The sequence below is a fragment of the Acartia tonsa genome, chromosome 7 (assembly GCF_053477335.1).
Source record: "Acartia tonsa isolate MP-2025a chromosome 7, ASM5347733v1, whole genome shotgun sequence".
NCBI classification, from domain to species: Eukaryota; Metazoa; Arthropoda; class Copepoda; order Calanoida; family Acartiidae; genus Acartia; species Acartia tonsa.
This window is the reverse complement of record NC_137266.1, coordinates 26,891,058-26,910,115: the sequence shown is the minus strand read 5'-3', so window position 1 is coordinate 26,910,115 and position 19,058 is coordinate 26,891,058. Positions and strand designations below refer to the sequence as shown.

General features: G+C 31.9%; 1 protein-coding gene across 1 annotated transcript in view; it reads left to right on the top strand.

Annotated features, from left to right (window-relative positions):
* Window positions 1-18,469, top strand: part of LOC145325214 (proto-oncogene tyrosine-protein kinase ROS-like) — a 64,127-nt gene extending 45,658 nt beyond the window's left edge. Inside the window, exons 14-33 of the mRNA XM_080168107.1 lie at window positions 2,626-2,717; window positions 3,234-3,323; window positions 4,060-4,184; window positions 4,536-4,644; window positions 6,470-6,569; window positions 7,222-7,325; window positions 7,661-7,722; window positions 8,216-12,420; window positions 12,588-12,657; window positions 12,854-12,931; window positions 13,344-13,504; window positions 13,794-13,851; window positions 14,005-14,151; window positions 14,337-14,428; window positions 14,485-14,542; window positions 14,822-14,898; window positions 15,225-15,430; window positions 15,689-15,868; window positions 16,537-16,638; window positions 17,166-18,469. Coding sequence (XP_080024233.1) covers window positions 2,626-2,717; window positions 3,234-3,323; window positions 4,060-4,184; window positions 4,536-4,644; window positions 6,470-6,569; window positions 7,222-7,325; window positions 7,661-7,722; window positions 8,216-12,420; window positions 12,588-12,657; window positions 12,854-12,931; window positions 13,344-13,504; window positions 13,794-13,851; window positions 14,005-14,151; window positions 14,337-14,428; window positions 14,485-14,542; window positions 14,822-14,898; window positions 15,225-15,430; window positions 15,689-15,868; window positions 16,537-16,638; window positions 17,166-17,285 — 6,236 coding nt within the window. The 3' untranslated portion in view covers window positions 17,286-18,469. The remainder of the gene's footprint in view (window positions 1-2,625; window positions 2,718-3,233; window positions 3,324-4,059; window positions 4,185-4,535; window positions 4,645-6,469; window positions 6,570-7,221; window positions 7,326-7,660; window positions 7,723-8,215; window positions 12,421-12,587; window positions 12,658-12,853; window positions 12,932-13,343; window positions 13,505-13,793; window positions 13,852-14,004; window positions 14,152-14,336; window positions 14,429-14,484; window positions 14,543-14,821; window positions 14,899-15,224; window positions 15,431-15,688; window positions 15,869-16,536; window positions 16,639-17,165) is intronic.
* The last annotated feature ends 589 nt before the right edge of the window (window positions 18,470-19,058 follow it).

The following is a 19,058-nucleotide window of genomic DNA, read 5'->3' as shown; positions in this document are numbered from 1 at the left end:
CATTTTAAATCTATACTGAGATACGGGCTTTCAATATCGTTTTGATTTGCACTATTTAATTTATCAGCAAAACATTCATTTAGATAATTAATAAAAGTCAAAATTTAAAGAAAAAAATAGCACATAAAAAATGTTGTAAAATTTTGCGTGGGAAAACTTAGGAACTTTTATTAAGGAAGGGAAGGAGAGAGGGGGTGAGAATATTTTAACTTCCTGTTGAAATAAGATATTTAGGGTGTATGAAAGGACATTTTTAAAAATTGAGGGGAAAAAAAATAGCGAGAAATACTATTTTGAATAAAATTCAATTACTAGTTTAATTTAGAAGGTTAAGATTAGGTCATAATTACTATTATAGGTGGAACTTTGTATGATCCATTCTTGTCTTTCGGTATAGGCAGAATATGGGCATTTTTGATGAATTGACCTGGTTCAGTGGGCATTTTGAGACGGTTTTTGTTCGCCTCTAGCAGAGGTTTGAGGACCTCTTCAACTGCTTTCATGGCTGCTTGATTGTGGCCAAGGGACTTTTCCAGATCTTTATCAACTTGTACACCATTGATTCTTACACACTCGTTTCTGCTGTGTTGTTCTCTGTCATCAAGCTTGATTTTTAGCAATTTGATTTCAGATTTGTAGCTCTCCATCTCTGTCTTCAGATTTGTGTTAACAACCTTTATGGCGCTAATATCCTTTTCAATTTGTGGAAATTTTTGAATAAGGGGTAGAACCTTCTTGTAATTTTCCTCAAGGACATGGACCCTTTGTATTAAATCATCCAGGCTGTTGAGCTTATCCATCACTTGCTTGTGGTCGGAGGATTGTTTTTCCGTAAGCTTAGTAATAGCCTCCATGATATCTTTGGAGATATGCTCACTTGTCAACTCAATAGGAAGATTTGCAAAACGGTTTTTGTCCGACATTTTTTAAAACAAATTTTGTCCCTTCTGGCTTGAACTATGTATTAAAAGCGAGACATTTACGACACGTCCGCTCAGTTCAAGTATTTTAAGTCAACTGAGTATTTTAAGTCAACTATTACTTATAGGGCGGCGACCAATGGCCACAAATATGCTAGCATTCTCTAGGGCCTCTAGAGTGTCAGCTAGTGCAACTGCTCGTACACGAGGCTCTCAATTGCATTTGTGTCGTGCCTTTCAGTCCCTATCTCTTCAAACGCCTCATAGTCCTAACCTTGCTCTCAAATAGTTTCACAGGTTTTGGTAAATCCGATTTTGCCATAACTACAATTATTCGATTTTGGTAAAAATACCTGCCTTAGGCGGTTCGGGTACGGTAAGGAAAAAAAGAAAAAAAATTTATGAAGTAAAATTTTTCCAAGATACAACCGGTAAGTTGCACCATTGTGTGTGCGAATGGGGCGTTTGTCCATAGTTAGGTATGGAGACCGCTCTTCTATGAGTACTACTAAAACCTAATTTTAATGCAATACACATAGACATTCTCATCGTCGGTTCGTTTGTTTAGAATGCTTAACCCTCTATTCCCACAAGTATAATACGAATTTGGTTGAGCTGGTGGAAGCTCAACAAAAGACCCACGCGAAGTATTATGTTGCTTTAACCTAAGAATAAATGGTTGGTTTTGATATTCGATCAGAATTATATAAGTATATTAAGTATTAAGGAAGGAAAATGTTTTTATAAAGTGTATTTATATTACAAGTGCATAAGTTAAGTATGAAAATATTTACAGGATAAGTGTTAAAATTATAAGTAGAGTAGGACAGAAATGTGCCATAAGTCCCAAGCAGTGAATTGTGCTAAGTGTTAGAGTTCTAACATAAGGCCTGAGCTCAATTCATGCTAAGTACCAAGGGGCCTAAATTTAAACTACAATGCATGCCAAACAACTAAGTCATTACCTTTTAAAGCCAGAAAGAGAAGTTGATGGTAGGAGAGTTAATAAATAACTGAATAAATTCAAGAGGTACATGCTATAACATTAGCTCTGGACCAGGATTTTAGTGTTTGTCTGTGCAATTAAATATCTGTGTGTTAATATGTGACGTAAATCAGGCATGGTTGTAGGCATACATATTTGAACTGGTTGTTTATATGATTACATTAACTATAAACATAATATCTTAAATAAACGTATACTATTAGCAAATCACATACAGATTACCATGAATAGGCTAGCGTTACCCATATATGGTGTTATATAGGTAAAGATAGGCCTATGAATGCATAAATTGATACAAATAATGCCTTGGGCCTAGCTAAAGTAATTGTGTCTTGCCCCTGAGTGCTACTAGATAATTGCAGGGCACGTGTCAATCAAAGGTTCATAATATGATCTATAAAGTGTTGACTTTATATCAAGCATAGATAGATAGTTGTGGATGCGAAGCATTTCTGTAAAAGTCTCATATGTACGTTCAAAGAATTTGAAAATTGAGGATCGCATCTCCATATTTAGACAATTTAAAAGTTTGGACACTATTAGCTTAAAGTACCCAAAGTTTTATAGCCAACAGATTATATGAATAGTTTATAAAACTTTTGGTACCGATCTAATTTACAGTCCGTTTTCCCTTTATCCCTTTCCTCCTTGTTTAAACTAACCAAAAAAGCTTTAAAATAAAATTTTTGAAATATTAAGGTCAAGATGATGTATTGGAAATGAGTGTTGATTGGATCTACCATAAAATCTACATTCTTAAACAAGATACAACCTCAAGTGATACAAAAAGGGTAAGAATTACTTTTAAACTAGAACAATTTTGGTTAAACAAGTTTGAATTAATAAGCCATAATTGAGACAGTATGTAACATTGAAGACAGAAGCCTTCAGATGGGGGGGGGGGGGAGGGTGGTAGGGTGGGTGGTGTCATGACCCCCAAAAACAAGATATTATGAAGAACCACCTTACCCTTCTTTTTTAATCCCTGAGGATTTTACATCCCTTTGGTAAATAGCTGTGCACGCCACGAACACAGTAATAGTGTCTGACTGATTATGACGTAACAAAAACAATTTGCCAATGAGAGGTCACTATAAATTTTACCATTGGTCAATAACGGCCTCTCATTGGCTAATTTTTTTTGTTACGTCATAATCAGTCAGACACTATTACTGTGTTCCACGCCACTGATTGTAATACTAAAAAATAAAAAAATAAATTATAGGAATAAAATACAACCAGGAATTAAATGGGCATTTTAAATCAATTGTTGCTTCTCTAAAAGTAGCTTTAATGTCTTTTTTTAGCCTATCTGGACAATTGATGTATGTGATTTAAAAGGAGAAAACTGTGAAAAAGTTGAAAAATACTTCACATCAAACTTAAAACAGATTCAGGTAAATGCTAAATATCCTTATTTTTACAAATTAGTGGGTTTTTTTGTCTGAAGCTAAAGATCTTGGAAATAGGTGGTTGAATTAGGTTGTGCTTTTCTTCTCCTTTTGTAATGAACCTCGGGGCGTTTTTAGGTTATTTTTTTCTGAGAATTTTCGCTCGTCCTCTAGGGAAGAAAATAGCAAGAGAAGTAATAAAACACCTTCTCTAGAACCGTAAAGGAGAACCATATCAGTTCATCAGTTTAATGCAGACGGATATAAATTCGACAGATAGGCTAAAATAGGCACCCTTATACTATGGTTAAAATGAAACTTTTAAAGGTCAAAATGATTAGACCAAGGACAAACCTTTTTACAGAATCTGTTTGGCTAGCAAAAAGTGATAGATTACTATTGTTTAAATAAAGTCACATATAGAAATGATTACAGAATTGTACAAGGATGATAACATCAATAAGTAGGAAAGATCATTGATACAGAAGTAAGAAGAACACCAAGCCAGATGAAAGAAAAAGTGAAAAAAATAGACCCACACTATTTATTTTAAAGAATGAATCAGAAGAACCTTCACAAAAATCAGCTGCCTACTTTCAATGGCACCTTACAAAATCACCGTCCCGACTAAACGAAGTTGACAGACAGACACACGCACATACAAGGATTTGAAATCATAAAATTATAAAAAGACTAATTGTAAGCTGCAGGTGAAGTTTATTCTACTTGAAATATTATTTAGGTTGACCCATACAATGGATATGTTTACTACCTAACCCAAGAAAAAGGAGAGGAGATTCTGAGACGAATAAACATCACAACTGCACCCAACAATCATTGCCAGCTTCAACCTGAGGTTATGTTGAAGTAAGTTTTTTGAATAGTTGAAATTATTTTTTAAAACTAAAGAATGAAAAGTGTTTTAACGTTCCTATAAATTCTCAGCCATACGGAAAAATCATGTATAGTATCGTATTATAGACAGTTCTCCGCGGATATCAAATTTAGAGATGAAAAATTGAAACCAGTTTTGTTAACCTGAGGGGCCGAAGTCCTGTGCTAACAAAACTTGTATAAATTTTATTATTTTTATTTTAATATTTGTGGATGATTGTAATGCGATGCTTTACATGATTTTTCAGTATTGCTGAGAACCAGTTCTATTCCAAAGGATATCAATCGGTTTTTAATCCATACTGTAACAGTAATGATTTTTAGGAGTGACAGACTTGGACAGTTTGTAGTATCCTACGATGAAAACACTATCTTTATACCCAACATCGACAAAAACAGGATGTTTTCTGTCAATCTGGACCATCCTTTCAAGGTATTTCTAATTGGTCAATTTCAAACCTTGTGGAACGTTTTCTGCTATTATAAGCAATCTATAATACAAAGTAGCTTGATGTCTGTCCGTCCGCCCGTCTGTCCGTTCGTATGAAGCTTAAGATCTCGGTAACCACTGAACCGATTGGATTCTACTCTTCAGGGTATATACCTATCAATCCTGTGGAGGTTTTGAGCTATTTTCTTGGGGGTGTGGGACACCCCCCCCAACCCCCCCCCCCAAAAAAAAAATATCTTGAGAACACATTAGACTTTGAGCAGCACCAGTAGTAATTTTCTTGAGAACACATTAGACTATTTTTTTTACGAATTTTGCGAATTCGTTATTTAAACGAGAAAATGTTTTCCTGCTGGGTAGGTGCGAAAATTTGCAATCCGTTCTGCTGGGTAAGTAATAGAAGATGTAATTATACCTCTTGAGGCAAAGCCCCTAGAGGCTAGGGGCGAAGCCGCTAGTAATCTATATAGTGTAGATCCCCTATAATCATTTCAACAATGTTAGATTGTCAGTACACCCAATTGTAAAATATATTGAGATAGCTATTTATCTATGACAAAGTCATCTTATAGATTTTTATGTATAATGATGATTTTTTCGACATGATATAAAAGTCATATAATCAAAACTGTAAAAGAGAGTGCCCTCAAAATTTTTTGTTGGACTTTCCTTATCCTATTATATTATATTATATTGAAGTAACAGTATGGCTTTCTGTCTGTAGTTTAAGATCTCGCTAACCGCTGGACCGATATGGTTCTCTTTACAGTGAAGCTTCTTATAAGTCTAAGTCAGAATTATGATTATTTTGGGAGCTAGAGCGTACATTTCTAGCGAAATCAACCCTTAAAAAAACCTCCCCAAGAAAAATCAAACTAACATCTTTTTACAGGCCATATATATATTTCAATAACTAAGGTTATCATTCTTAATCGTCCTGTAAAGGAAAAAAAACACAAATCAGTAAATAATACATACAAAAAGTCAATTTTTGAAGAATCTGAATAAGATATTTAACGTTTCTTTTTTTCTTTTTGATTTGAAGAATTGTAGAGATGCATCGCATCTTTATAAAAGGTTATGTAATTAAAAAATGCTGTTAAAATTAAATTTTCATAATTCATATTAATAAAAACACATACCTATAAAAATGCCAATAGGTATTAGGCATAGCCGCTAGTATTTCATATATAATTTAATATTAAAATCCTACCAATGTTATATAAAAGAAATAAACTGTACAGAGAAGTCTAGCCCGTTTTAATTTATTTCAATAAAAAAAGTATTCTTTGTTCTAAAAAAAGTAAATGGGCCGATATTCTATAAAGTTGCGCAATTAATAGTAATACGCAATTTAGAACGCAATATTGCAAAATTTGTTTTCTGGCTGTTCATTAAAAAAATAAAAAAATCCTAAGTTATTTCTTGTATAGAGTAAGATAATGTAATCTTTATTTTATTGCAAAAGTGTGTTGAATTAACCATTTATGTATGGCTTATAAGTGGTTGATGCAGCAGAAGTAAAAGATTTGCTAATAAGTTTTTACCGAAAGGAATGATTTAAGATTTAAGAAATTTTTAAAATTTAAAGCTAAGAAATAAATTTCTGGAAAAGTAACATTTCTTTTTATTTTTTAAGAGAAGTCCAGACTTTACAAACCAAAAAAACGATATTACTTTTTTCTTCCAATTAATTCAAATGCAGGATTGAATTAGGGACGTCCCAGCTCTTGACGGGAAAATGAGAGATTTTAAAGTTTTCTACCCTCACCATGGATTTCTATGGATTTAATAACCTTTTTTACAGGTAAATGTTCTGTATGAGACAGCTATTGGAAAACAGATGTACCACTCTGTAAAATCACTCATCAGATACGAGGGAAACAATTACTGGACTTCAGATCAAGGTAAAGAATATATTTATAGGTAAATCTACTCTACAACATGCTTGGTTCATCAGCATGTATATGACAAATTTTGCTGACTAATTGAGATCTTCTACATTTGCCCGTCAGTTTTTTGGTACTGCTATGAAGTACATTAAATTTTGATAAGAAATGTTTTTTTTTGAGTTGTTGTTAAAGATAGACTGCTGAAATTTTGTGTTGAGATAAATGTACACTCTCCCACTTTTGATTTTATTTTAAAAAAGTAGAATAATTTTTTGGGGGGAGGGGGGTAATTTTTTATAGGGGTGATTTCTCTTGGGAGGGTGGTAGTACCCTCCCCCAAAATAGTTATAAACCTTCCCAGGACCTATGAGAAGCTACCCTGTTAAGGAGAACCCGGTCGATTCCGCGGTTAGCGAGATCCTTCGCTACAAACAGACACACAGACAAACAGACACACAGACAAACAGACACACAGACAAACAGACACACAGACAAACAGCACACAGACAAATAAACAGACAAACATCCTTTTACTTTATTATAAGGATAGACAGGCTTACCTAATTGACAGCAAACCTATTTAGAGTTAAATATGCTTACTTTTTTTTATGCGATTGAATTTAACATAATTTTAAAATTGTTATTATTTCGAATCTTAATATTTTAGGTTTCCACACTGAAAGTTTATCGTCTGTGGATGGATATAAATATAACCTGGTTGATCCTGATATTACTTCACAACATATGAAACTCTTCAATGTGTCTATTCAGGGAAACAACACAAAATAAAATTTATTAACATCTTTAGGTATATGTATATTTTTTCAGTATCTTAGCCTTTAATCACACAAAGCATATTTTTAATTATATGTTTTTTTGGAGGGGGGGGGGAGGGGAAAAGGGGGAAGGGGGGGGGGTTTCTATTTTAGATTTTCAAAAAAAAATTAAGAGAAAAAATTTTTATTATGCGAGGGGCTATTTTGTATCATTTCACATCCAATATTTTGTTCACTATATCATTTGAGATATATATCAACTTATCATCCATTGTCTTATCCTTAAAATCCCTGATATTAATTGTTCTTATTCTGTGTTGTACTTTGCAGCCTTACCCTGCGGTGTTGAATACAGTAACAGAGGTCCAAGCTGTTCTTACTGATACCAAGGGAAAATCAAATTACCTCCCAATTAAAAAAAAACTTCCATAATTCCTTTTTAAATGTCTTCTGTATTTTCTTACAAAATACCTTTTTTATAATAATTTAAGATAGGTACTATCCAATAAAGTAACAATGTCCCTCAATGAACTATCATATTCCCCCGTACCTAATTTTCTTTTTAGTAGCTAAGCTACTCCAGAATCCTGATATGTCTTTACCTCCAACCAAGTACATATGTTATAGTGAGTGTAAGTTAAAAAAGACTGGTCCTTTTTTTGGTAAATTACACATTATAGATCATAAAATTCAATGAAGTTATTAATAACATTTACTTTCTTTTCTTTCTCTCCATCAAAAATGTTGTTGTTTGTTTATTGCTGCACTTAGTATGAACACAAATATAATCTTTTTTTAATTCCTAGCAGTGCAAAGAGTCAGGAAGAGATTTAAGATAATATCCTTTTATAAAAAAGTTTTCTGTAATTTGATTTTTAAACAGGGTTTGATTACCTGGAGGCCACCCTTCCCTCTGAATAATGCCTGTGCAGCCTATATTCATCAATGGAAATACAACATACACTTAAACAATACAAAGTATAATACTCAAACTATCTTTACTAATATCAGTAATACATATATACATGTGGAGAACCTGAAGAATGCTAGTCTGTATAATATTGTAGTCCAACCATATGCAAGAAATCAGTTTGCTCCTTTTTCTTTTCCAATTTCATCAAATACTCTTCCCTATCAAATTGACCTGAAGTTGTTATGGACCAGTGGACAAAGAATTTATGTGCTGAATGGAACTGCTAATACTGAAATGACTGTTGATGTAGATTATGTTACAAACTTTAAGAATCTTATATTGATTGAAGATTCAAATGACAATTTATATTTTACATCAGAAAATGTAATCTATGCTCATGATTTATCAAATAATAACTACAGAATTCTATACACTGCTGATTATGAAATAACAAATCTAATCTATGATTCTTATTCAGAAAGATTTTACTATTCAAATCATGTAAACAAAACAATTGCAAGAATAACATTGCAAGGATTTGAAGAAACCAAGTATTATCTAAATTCAGCTCCTGATGAAATTATGATTGATAGTGAACTTGCCAAGCTTTGTTGGCACTCAAAAGACATTGGTGTATTTTGTCAGGATCTTGGACAAACTGAAATAAATACATTACTGATAACCAAAGTAGTGAATGCTAAGGTAACAAATGTTGTTATGGATACAAATTCTCATAAGATTATATTCACAAAGTATACTCCTTTAGAAGCTACAAGATATGAACTACATGAAATTAATATTGCCAACAATGGCACTAAATTTATTGAAAAGTTGTCTTTTCCATACATCAAAGATGGTATTTTTTCAATACCTGGAAAAATAATATTCCAGCAAGTTTCATTATCTCTCATAATCTTTGATATTGAATCAAAATTTTTCTTTGAAAGTTCTATGCATCAAAATATTGAACATTTAAGTATTTCAACAATGTTGGACCCTAACAAAAGGAAGCTTTTACCTCCAACTGAAATAGATCCAATATCTCTGACTATTGGAGAACAAAATGGAGGTTACATTATAAAATGGAGAGCAAGTGATAGTAATCTTATTCTTAATGTTATTTACAAAGTGACATTAGATGAACAAGAATATTTTACTAATGAGACATACATAGAATATATAAACATAAAGCCATTTCAGAAACTCAAAGTAACTCTAACTCCCACAACAAAATTGGCTTATGGCAAGAAGATTACCAAAATATTGTATACTGAAGAGAAAAAGCCAAGCAGACCAGAAAATCCAAGAATTTTTTGGTCAACTAAAGATGAAGATTATTTTGACTTCACTTTGAGATGGGAAAAGCCTTTGGAAGAAAATGGAATTCTTCTCAACTATACTATTCAATGTTTCCATGTAAGCAATGACACCGCAGCTTGCACTGATATTCATACAAATGAAAGCATTAATGAAGCAAAATTTTCACTTCTAAAATCTGATTATTACTTTACAATCAAAGCATCAACATCAGCAGGTTTTGGACCAGAAAGTTTACCTGTTTATTCCATCAAAACTGAAGTAATACCTGTTCCTGTGTTGTTTCTTGGTTCAAGTCAACCAAAAGCTATTCACATAGTAGACTTGGATCTTAATCAAACTAGAAACTATTTGCTATCAAGCATCCCAACCAAAATCAATTATGATTCGAAGTCAAATTCTGTGTTTTATATTGATAATTATCAAAATCTTGCCAAATTAAACCTGGAAACAAAAGAAACAAGAATATTGAAACAAATAGACTTACATAACCCTGAAATGTCACTAGATTTTGTGGCCAGATTTCTGTACATTACAGGATCAAATAAGATATACAGATATGATATTGAATCTTCTAATTCTAAATTAAAGTTAATTCATTTGACAAAATTTCAAATAAAACAAATTCAAGTTGCATATGATGGACAAATTTATATTGTAAGCGAGGATAATGAGTTACACATCCTAAGATTCAAACAGTCTGAAACATTTATGGAACAAATTTTATTACAAGATCCAATGTGCCCTAGGAATAATGAAATCAGCCAAATAACACCAACAACAGCTAAAGGAGAGATATCTCTAATAGTTATGAATACAGCTAACCAACTATTCTCCTTGGACACTGGTTCTTTAACTTGTACAAAATTGCCAGAGAACATGAATCACAAAGTAAATTATTTAAAAGCAAATACAAATAATATATTTTATTTAGATGACATCTCTAATGAGTTATTTAGAAAATTTAATGGTTCTCCAGAAGATGACAAAATTTTCACCCCAATTAATATAAACAAAATTGTAAGTTTGGAGGTGAAATGTGGTGAATGCCAGCTAGTTCCAGTGCAGTGCAAAAATTTAACATTTTCAACACAGGAAATTCAATTAAAAGAAATTGATCCTTCATCAGTTGTTGTTAAACTTCCAGCTGCTCTACAACCAACTGATTGTAAATTTAACCTTGCTCAAACAAATTATACAATATTAACAAGAATGGTCCACGGGCGTATGGAAAATTCATCTGCTTACTACAAATACATTGATAACTTAGATGATCAAGACTTTACTATTCCAAACCTTATGAGTAATACAGAATATGAAACTTGTGTACTAATAAGTAATATATATGTTAGTTCTTATTCAAACAAGATTATCTGTAAAAACTTCACAACTTTAGTTGGCATACCAAATGCTCCAGAAATAAGGGATGTTACAATTCTTTCCCCGCATAAAGCTAGGTTTACCTGGACTCTGAGTGGATTGGAATACTCTGGAAATGTTACTGTAATTGCGACTGTTCAATCCACAAGCCTGGAACATGGACAAACTTTTACACACAATATGTATTTTTATCATGATAATCTCTATGGTGATATTGATAATTTATTGACTAACACAGAGTATACAGTTTATTTAGAGGCATTAAATTCAAGAAACATAAATGGACTTAAAAGTAATGTTTTGGTATTCAAAACCTTTGGAGAGCCCTATGTGCTTTCTGAGCCTGATATTACAGCAACTTCAATAAGCTTCAACATATCTGCTGAGAGAACTCAAAGTTCCCAACAAATCATAGTTCAAGATGACAATTCAAGTGTGCTTCTCTTCTTTGCTGCTACATCAAACTTAATTCAAGGAGATAGAAGATTAATAAGTTTCACAGCAGATAATCTTACAGAACTAACTTGTTACCACATAAATATAAATTCTTCCTTTGTTACAAACCCTGAAAACACTTATACTCATCCTCTATTTGAAAATTGTATAGAAACAGAATCCTCAAGACCTCAAACCCCAAGTGTACCCAAAATTGAGACTGATGACAGTGGCAGAAACTATATGACCTGGACTAAACAAGATTCTAAAGTCTGGTATGAACTTCAAATTAAGAATCTTGAACTAGATGGAGATTGGAAAACAGCAAGAAATACAACTGAGAATATTTTTGTGACACATACTCTGGATGCTGGCAATTATACATTTAGAGTAAGAGCTGCTAATGAGAATGGTAAGAGTGAATATTCTGCGGAAAGTGAAGTAGTTGATATTGAAAAGATTCGCAGTCAAGCATTTGTCGGTAAGTCAAACAGTCTGACAGTTATTGCTATAACAATTAGCTTTACTTGCATAATATTAATTTTCATAGGAGGGGCTATTTTTGCTAAGAAATTAAGAACATTTGACAAAAACACAAAGAAATCTAATGGAATATGGGATGAAAATCCAATCTACGGCAAACCCTTAACTGATGAGGATTTAAAAGAAATTCCTCAAATAAAAAGGGACCAAATAAGCTTCCTTAACTTTCTTGGTAGAGGTGCCTTTGGTGAAGTTTACCAAGGTACCATGAAAAATATGCATGATCTTGATAAAGGTATTGCTATAAAAATGCTTCGTCAAGATGCATCTGAAATGGACAAAGCAGATTTCCTGAAAGAAGCAAAAATAATGTGGCATTTTAAGCATGATCATATTGTAAACCTGGAGGCAATTTGTCTCGATGTTGATGCCAATTTTCTTATTCTTGAACTGATGGAGGAGGGAGATCTGCTGAGATATCTGAGGAATAACAGGCCAAAGGGAGATGTATACAAGCTGTCCTTGTTGGATCAAGTGGAAATGAGTCTGGATGTTGCTAAAGGTAACTATGATTCATTAGTAAAGAATATTACAAAACAAAAAAAAACAGTCTTTAAGAAGAAATAGATTGGGAGAGTTAAAGGTATTATGAGAATAAAAAAGAAAAAATTAAACAAACAATATATTAGATGGGTAGATAGATATTAGATACAATGATTAAATTTTAAGGTTTGGAATACCTGGAAGAAAACAAATATGTACATAGAGATATTGCAGCTAGAAACTGTCTTGTATCAAGGTCAAGATTTTATAAACTTTATCAGTACTGCAACTACTATATAATTAGGATTTGATCAACTGTCAACCACCAAGTTTCCAATAACTGAAATTGAGATGTTTCCCTAGTTATAAAAATATTGTTATGTTTTTAGTCATTACTTGTTCAAGTACATTTAAAAACCAAATTAGTAAAAAACCAAACATTTTAATTTCAGGTACAATTCAGACAGAAGAAATGTAAAACTGGCAGATTTTGGTCTGGCAAGAGATATCTACAAAGTAGATTATTACAGGTACATATTTTTACTTCAGCTTAGTCCCTTTAAGATATGTAAAAAGTTTACCCTTGAATGCATGTTTAAATTAAACAGCAACTTTTTTTCCAAGACTTGCAACTATTGGATAGAACTGTCCTTTCTTTTTCTTCTTTGACTTTAGTAACTGCAAGTTCATGTAATAAATAAACTTTAATTTTAAAAATATTTCAACACAGGTCAATATCTGATTCTTTTACACCTCCGTTCTGAAATATGTGTTTTATCGATAATTTTCCCAAGGAAGATAATATAAATCATTTGATCAATATAAAACAAAAGTGTCAAACCTTTGATTTTATATTTTTATTTTCGCGGACAATATTGTATAATGATATAGGATAATATTCACTATAACATTCAAATTCACAATCTTATTAAGTTATTTTAGAGCAAAGAGTAAGAATCCCCTGCCTGTGAAATGGATGTCCCCAGAGGGTCTGAGAGACAGAAAGTTTACCACCCAATCTGATGTCTGGTCTTTTGGTATTCTTATCTGGGAGATTCTTACTTTTGGTACAGATCCATATCCTACAATGGAAAATTGTGAGGAAGGTTCTAGTTTTGTTATAAGAAATAGACATTGAAATTGATGATACTGAAATGAGAGATGCTGATTTTTTATACACATTAAGAACCCTCTTGGGGCACATTTGGTTTAGTTTGAAAACGAAAATGTGGTGAGTGGGGGATTATTTTTTTCTAAGGGCAATTTATCTTTGGAGGATGGCAGTACCTTCCCCGATAACAGTTTAAAACGTTTCCTGTACATAAGATAAGCATTACTATAAAGTAGTACAATACCTTTATGTATTAACACTAACTATATAAATATTTTAGGTGATGAACTATGTTATCAACGGAAAGAGACTGTATTGTCCAGAAGGCACACCCGAAAGGTATTTAGATTTATTTGCGGCAACCCTTAGTAAATGATTTTGATTTTGTATATTTTTTTCTAAATAAAAGATACCTCTGGAAGCTAGGGGCACTTGCTAGAGAATTAAGTATTTCGTCAAACAAAAACACAACATCATTTTATTTTATAACAGGCTGGTAAAAATGGTGACAGGTTGCTGGAGTTTTGAGCCTGACGGACGGCCAAGTTTCAAGACCTGTGTCCAGCTTCTGTCTGAGCTGATACAGGATGACCAGTATAGAACCAGTATTATGTCATCATACATGCCTTTTATTAATGGGTAAATATATTGATTTTACATTGAAGTTATTATACATTACCAAATTAAATGTAGCATACATATAAATTCTTATTAGTGAAGCTTTTTATTGGTCTCAGAAAGTATACAACCCCTGAAAAAATAATACCCAATTGACATTTTGATTGTTTATTTTTAATAAAAACTTCAAGGTTTCGTGATTTCAGGTATAACAGCACGTGTAGTGATCGAGGTGAACGTACAGCCACAACTGTTCCTATGTCACAAGCACCTAGATATCTTCAACTCCTACATAGTGGTAAATAAAATCAAAGCCCTATTATAAATAACTAAAACTAATTAATAAAATTTTAGATTATTCAGTACCGTCAGAGCACTCAGGAATAAACTGTTCTTGTACTCAAGATAGAGGGTGAGTGAACCATTTATTTCATTTTAAATGATTTTTTTTCTTCTCATTTCAATGGATTACAGCCCAGCTTTAAGTTCAGATAATTCTTTGACCTGAAAATTTACTTTTCTTGTTTGTATTTTAATTAATATATTTAGCAAACTATTCTAAGTAAAGGCTTTCTTTAAACCATTACCCTTATTTTTCTACTGCCCACTTCTCTTTTATTACCTCCCAAAAAGTTTACTTCCTGATAATAAAAAATATTTACAGTCTTCTAAATAATTTTGTATGTTTTAGAAGCATAGATTATGGAAATCTGCGTGTAAGCCATGACTCTAATTGTGATTTCAGTGATGTCAATCTCAATTCATCGGGTAAAATCTTAAATCTTCAAATTTAAAATCTTCAAACCACTCATTAAAAATCATTTCATATTCATAAAGTTAAATTTTTTAAATGCGCAGATACTAAATAAATAGCATATGATTTGATTGTAAACCTCTGATGTTCTACTTTTAATAATTTGACCATGAATTTAATTGTAAAGCTGTTGTTAATGTCTAAAAATCTGTTAGTCTTGTAGATTTCAAAACCAACTACAAAAAAAGTTTTTGTTTGATAGCCTAAAATGGTCAACTTGTCCTTTTTGTATACTGAGTCTTTTTTAATATAAATGGGGTAATCATAATTTTTTATCCAGGAGACACCTCAGCAACTGCAAGCGTACAGACAGTTGCGCGTATGTCAGCGCCACCTAGCGTCTATTATGAAACTAAAACTCACGCCACCAGTAACCCCTGCTACCTCAGTTGTCATAACCACGCGTCTGATGATAACATCAGGGTTGATAAGGTTGAGAAAGTAGAGGAGGAAAATGAGGAGGTTGATCAAGAATCTTCTTCTCAGGTAAAATGTTTTTTTATCCTATTTCAGTTGTAAATCAACAAAAATTGTCTCAAAACAAGATCAATGGGATATAATGCAAGTTAACCCCTCTTTTTTTACTTTAATATATCAATAACTTTCTAAAGATATAACAAGTTATCGTTTTTTTTCTTCTCATTTTTAAGGAATTGATTTAAACATTATATTTACAATTTGTAGACAATTTCTATGAAACCATATTGTTAAAAAAATAAGAAATAACAAAAAAAATTTCCTTAGGACCTCGACTCGAAATCTCTGACACCCTCTCTAGATTCTCTGTCCTCTACTGGTGTAATAGTTGAGGATAGAGATACTCCTGACATCACAGATACTCCTGATATAAGAGATACTCAGAATAATAACACCATGCATAAAGAAGAAACTAGAGAGACAAGGGTTAACTCTCAATCTTCCCAGGTATTATATATTTAAAAACTTTTTTTACCTAATAATGACATATTATATTAATTATATCAGGAATCTAAAGGGATAAGACATTGGCCGATTAATTGATTTACATCCCGAATGATGATACACAAAATTGTCTTTCTGTAGATTAAAATTGGTGGTTGAAACATTTGAACACTCAACCTACTAAATAAGTTAATCAAAATTCACTAAAGTCCCCAAAGTTGTTAAGCCACCGAATAGGAAAACGTTATAATGAAACTTTGGGGACTAGTATAATAAATAACTTATTGTCCCCTCTCTCTCTCTGTATAGCCATAAAAAGTAAATGAAATATCAGTAAATTACTACACAAAAGGAAATAGTTAATAAAAAATTGTCAAAATGCAGTGAAATATCTATCATTTAAACTGCAGCTAAAACTGCATGTAAGTAAAATTAATGATTATTCTATTTATATTTTATGTTTAATGTATAGAAATAGATTAATTATAGTTGCTCGCCCCTATCCTCGCCTTATAAGGGTAGAAGTCACAACAAGTAATTTTGTTTACAAATTAGGGAAACTTGCACCACTTGTTGTGACAATTGACATAGTTAAGAATAAACCCCCGTTTTACTGTGTATCCTTTAGTATTTATTTAGAAATCACGAAACCTAGCTTGTTTATATTGTAGGATTCAATGATATCTGGAACGACAGACAGTGGTCAGGGAAGTGCCACCAGCTGTGGATCTACTTCAGATGATGAAATTGTTAATATTGGCGATGATTTACAGGTCTGTAATATTCTTTTGAGTTCAATTTACAAAAGTATTTAGCTGTATTTGCCCTCTTAGATCTTGCAAACATCTAATTTTGTTGGTTAAAAATATGCAGGGTATTGTCTTAAATGTCGTGTATACAATTAAGAGATAAGCTACCATAAGGTAGAGTTATCAATAAAGTTGCCATTTTCTTACTTTTTTATATAGTTTAGCCTAATAGGTATAAATGTGTTATTATTGGGCAAAATCCTGTTAAATTTCTTAAGCTAGCCTAGGGTTCTTAAACCTTTTATAAATCTACCCCCCCCCCCCCCCCCTATAAGAACCCATTTCCCCATTCACTCCCCTCTATGAACGCACTGACCAATAAATGATATCCATCTTGGCAACCTAAATTGACGACAATTATTCCCCTGTCATAATATTTACGTATATTCTATAAATCCTTTTTTATATGTACATATGTAAAGCTAAGGAAACCTGAACTCCTAAGCTAGAATATTAGGACATTTTATTTGAATTGACCTATTATATTTTAGGAGATACCTATGCACGAGCTAATGAATCAGTTTTACCACAACAAGCAACCACAATATGATTTTCCAAAACACTCAGGCTCTTATCACAAAAATCAACAGCAAAAAACTTCAACACAGTAAAAAATGTTTAAATGTTTGAATTTTTAGGGTATTTCAGCAATAAATATGAATCAAGCAAGAATGACAGCACCCATAAGAAGCATAACACAGAAAATCAATCATGGAGAGACAATTAAAAAAGTTAGTCTTTTGTAAACAAGAAAAAATATAAAATCACGAAACTTGTCAAAACTATAAATATAGGTGCCTTTTGTAGCATGACCGTTCGACCGACGGACCAATTAAGTTGTGTGTTAGTTGCTTTTTTGGTAAGGGGGATCTTTAAAGAAATAGAATTACTTATTTTCGGCAGTGAAAATACCTCAATATCATTTTACTTACCGTGGTTAGACGAACTGACGGACAAAGCTTTAATATAAAAGAGCAAAGCTGTTAAAAATTATACTCAATAATATAAATTTTCTCTTTAAAGAATTATTTTTTAACTATAATAATGTATTAAATTTATAACATAAAATTCATAATTGTATATACAGACTGATATTCTGAGTTCTCTAAACTTGTAAAAGTAAAATGAAAGTATAATGTAATAAAAGATAAACATCTTAATATAAAGAATTGATGAATTTAGCAACAAAAGCGAATGTCTTCCTAATATTAATAGAATTTATTATAGATATAGTTTTTATAATATATTATTTACCATATTTGAAAATACATAAAGACAATTCTAAAATAAGATATAGTGAAATAAATTGAAAAATATAAAAGAATGACAACATCCATAAGTAGCGAGGCTCTGAAATGTGAAAACAAAGCAAATAAAAGTTAGTATGACAGACAAGCTGTAAAGTTTAGATGTATGTACATTATTCTAAAAATCTCTACACAATGTGTTAGCAGTCTGTTTTTGATAACATCTATCAAAACAACTCATTTTAGAAAATGATATATTTCAGCGATAGTTTTTTCGCACAAAAAGATGTGTTTATTGGATGTGCAATGTGCATTGGTCAGAAAATAATCAGTCGACCGACGGACAAACGAACATTCAAATTATTGAGGAGCTTTGCTCTAAAATAAATACTTTTTTAAATGTTGAATAATTTAAATTTTTTTATATTTTATGATGCAATATTGTGATATACTAATGATGTTTTTAACTTGCCATACATTTATAAATACACTATGATATTGTATACTTTTATAAATCAGAAATATAATTTGTTATTGTTATACTAAAATCTATGTTTCTTTATTTATATGTGCAAATAGTTTATAACTTACTTGGTCTGTCAGTTACTCTTGCCATGGTTATTATAAAGGTTTTCCAATTATCTATTATTCTATTATCTTTCCCCTTTTTTTGCTCTTTCTCTCTTTTTTCTCTTTCTCTCCCACTCTTTCTTTCAATAATCTTTTTTGAAATTTTATGCAACTTCGTTACTGTTGGACGTAAATATCCTTGCTATCAGGGCTGCACAATTTCATAAAAGGCTTAATGGACCGGAGGTCTAAAGAAGGGATTAAAACGGTGTTTACAACTATCAAATGTTAAAACCCTCTAATTTAACCCCCTCAAAATTTTTATGAAATACAAGATTACCCCTTCAAACCTTTGAAACCCCTCAATTCAAGGGGGTTGTTACTTAATTTTACCAGTGGGGGTGATAACATCCCCTTTGTGCACGCCTCTAATATTACGTATGCAGATCATTGAACTTCCATAATTTTTTGTGTCTCATTTTTACTTTTTAGTGAATAAAAATAAAAGAAAATCTTAAAGATTTTACAGTGTTTTGTTAAATTAATATACTGCCATGGGTTTGAATC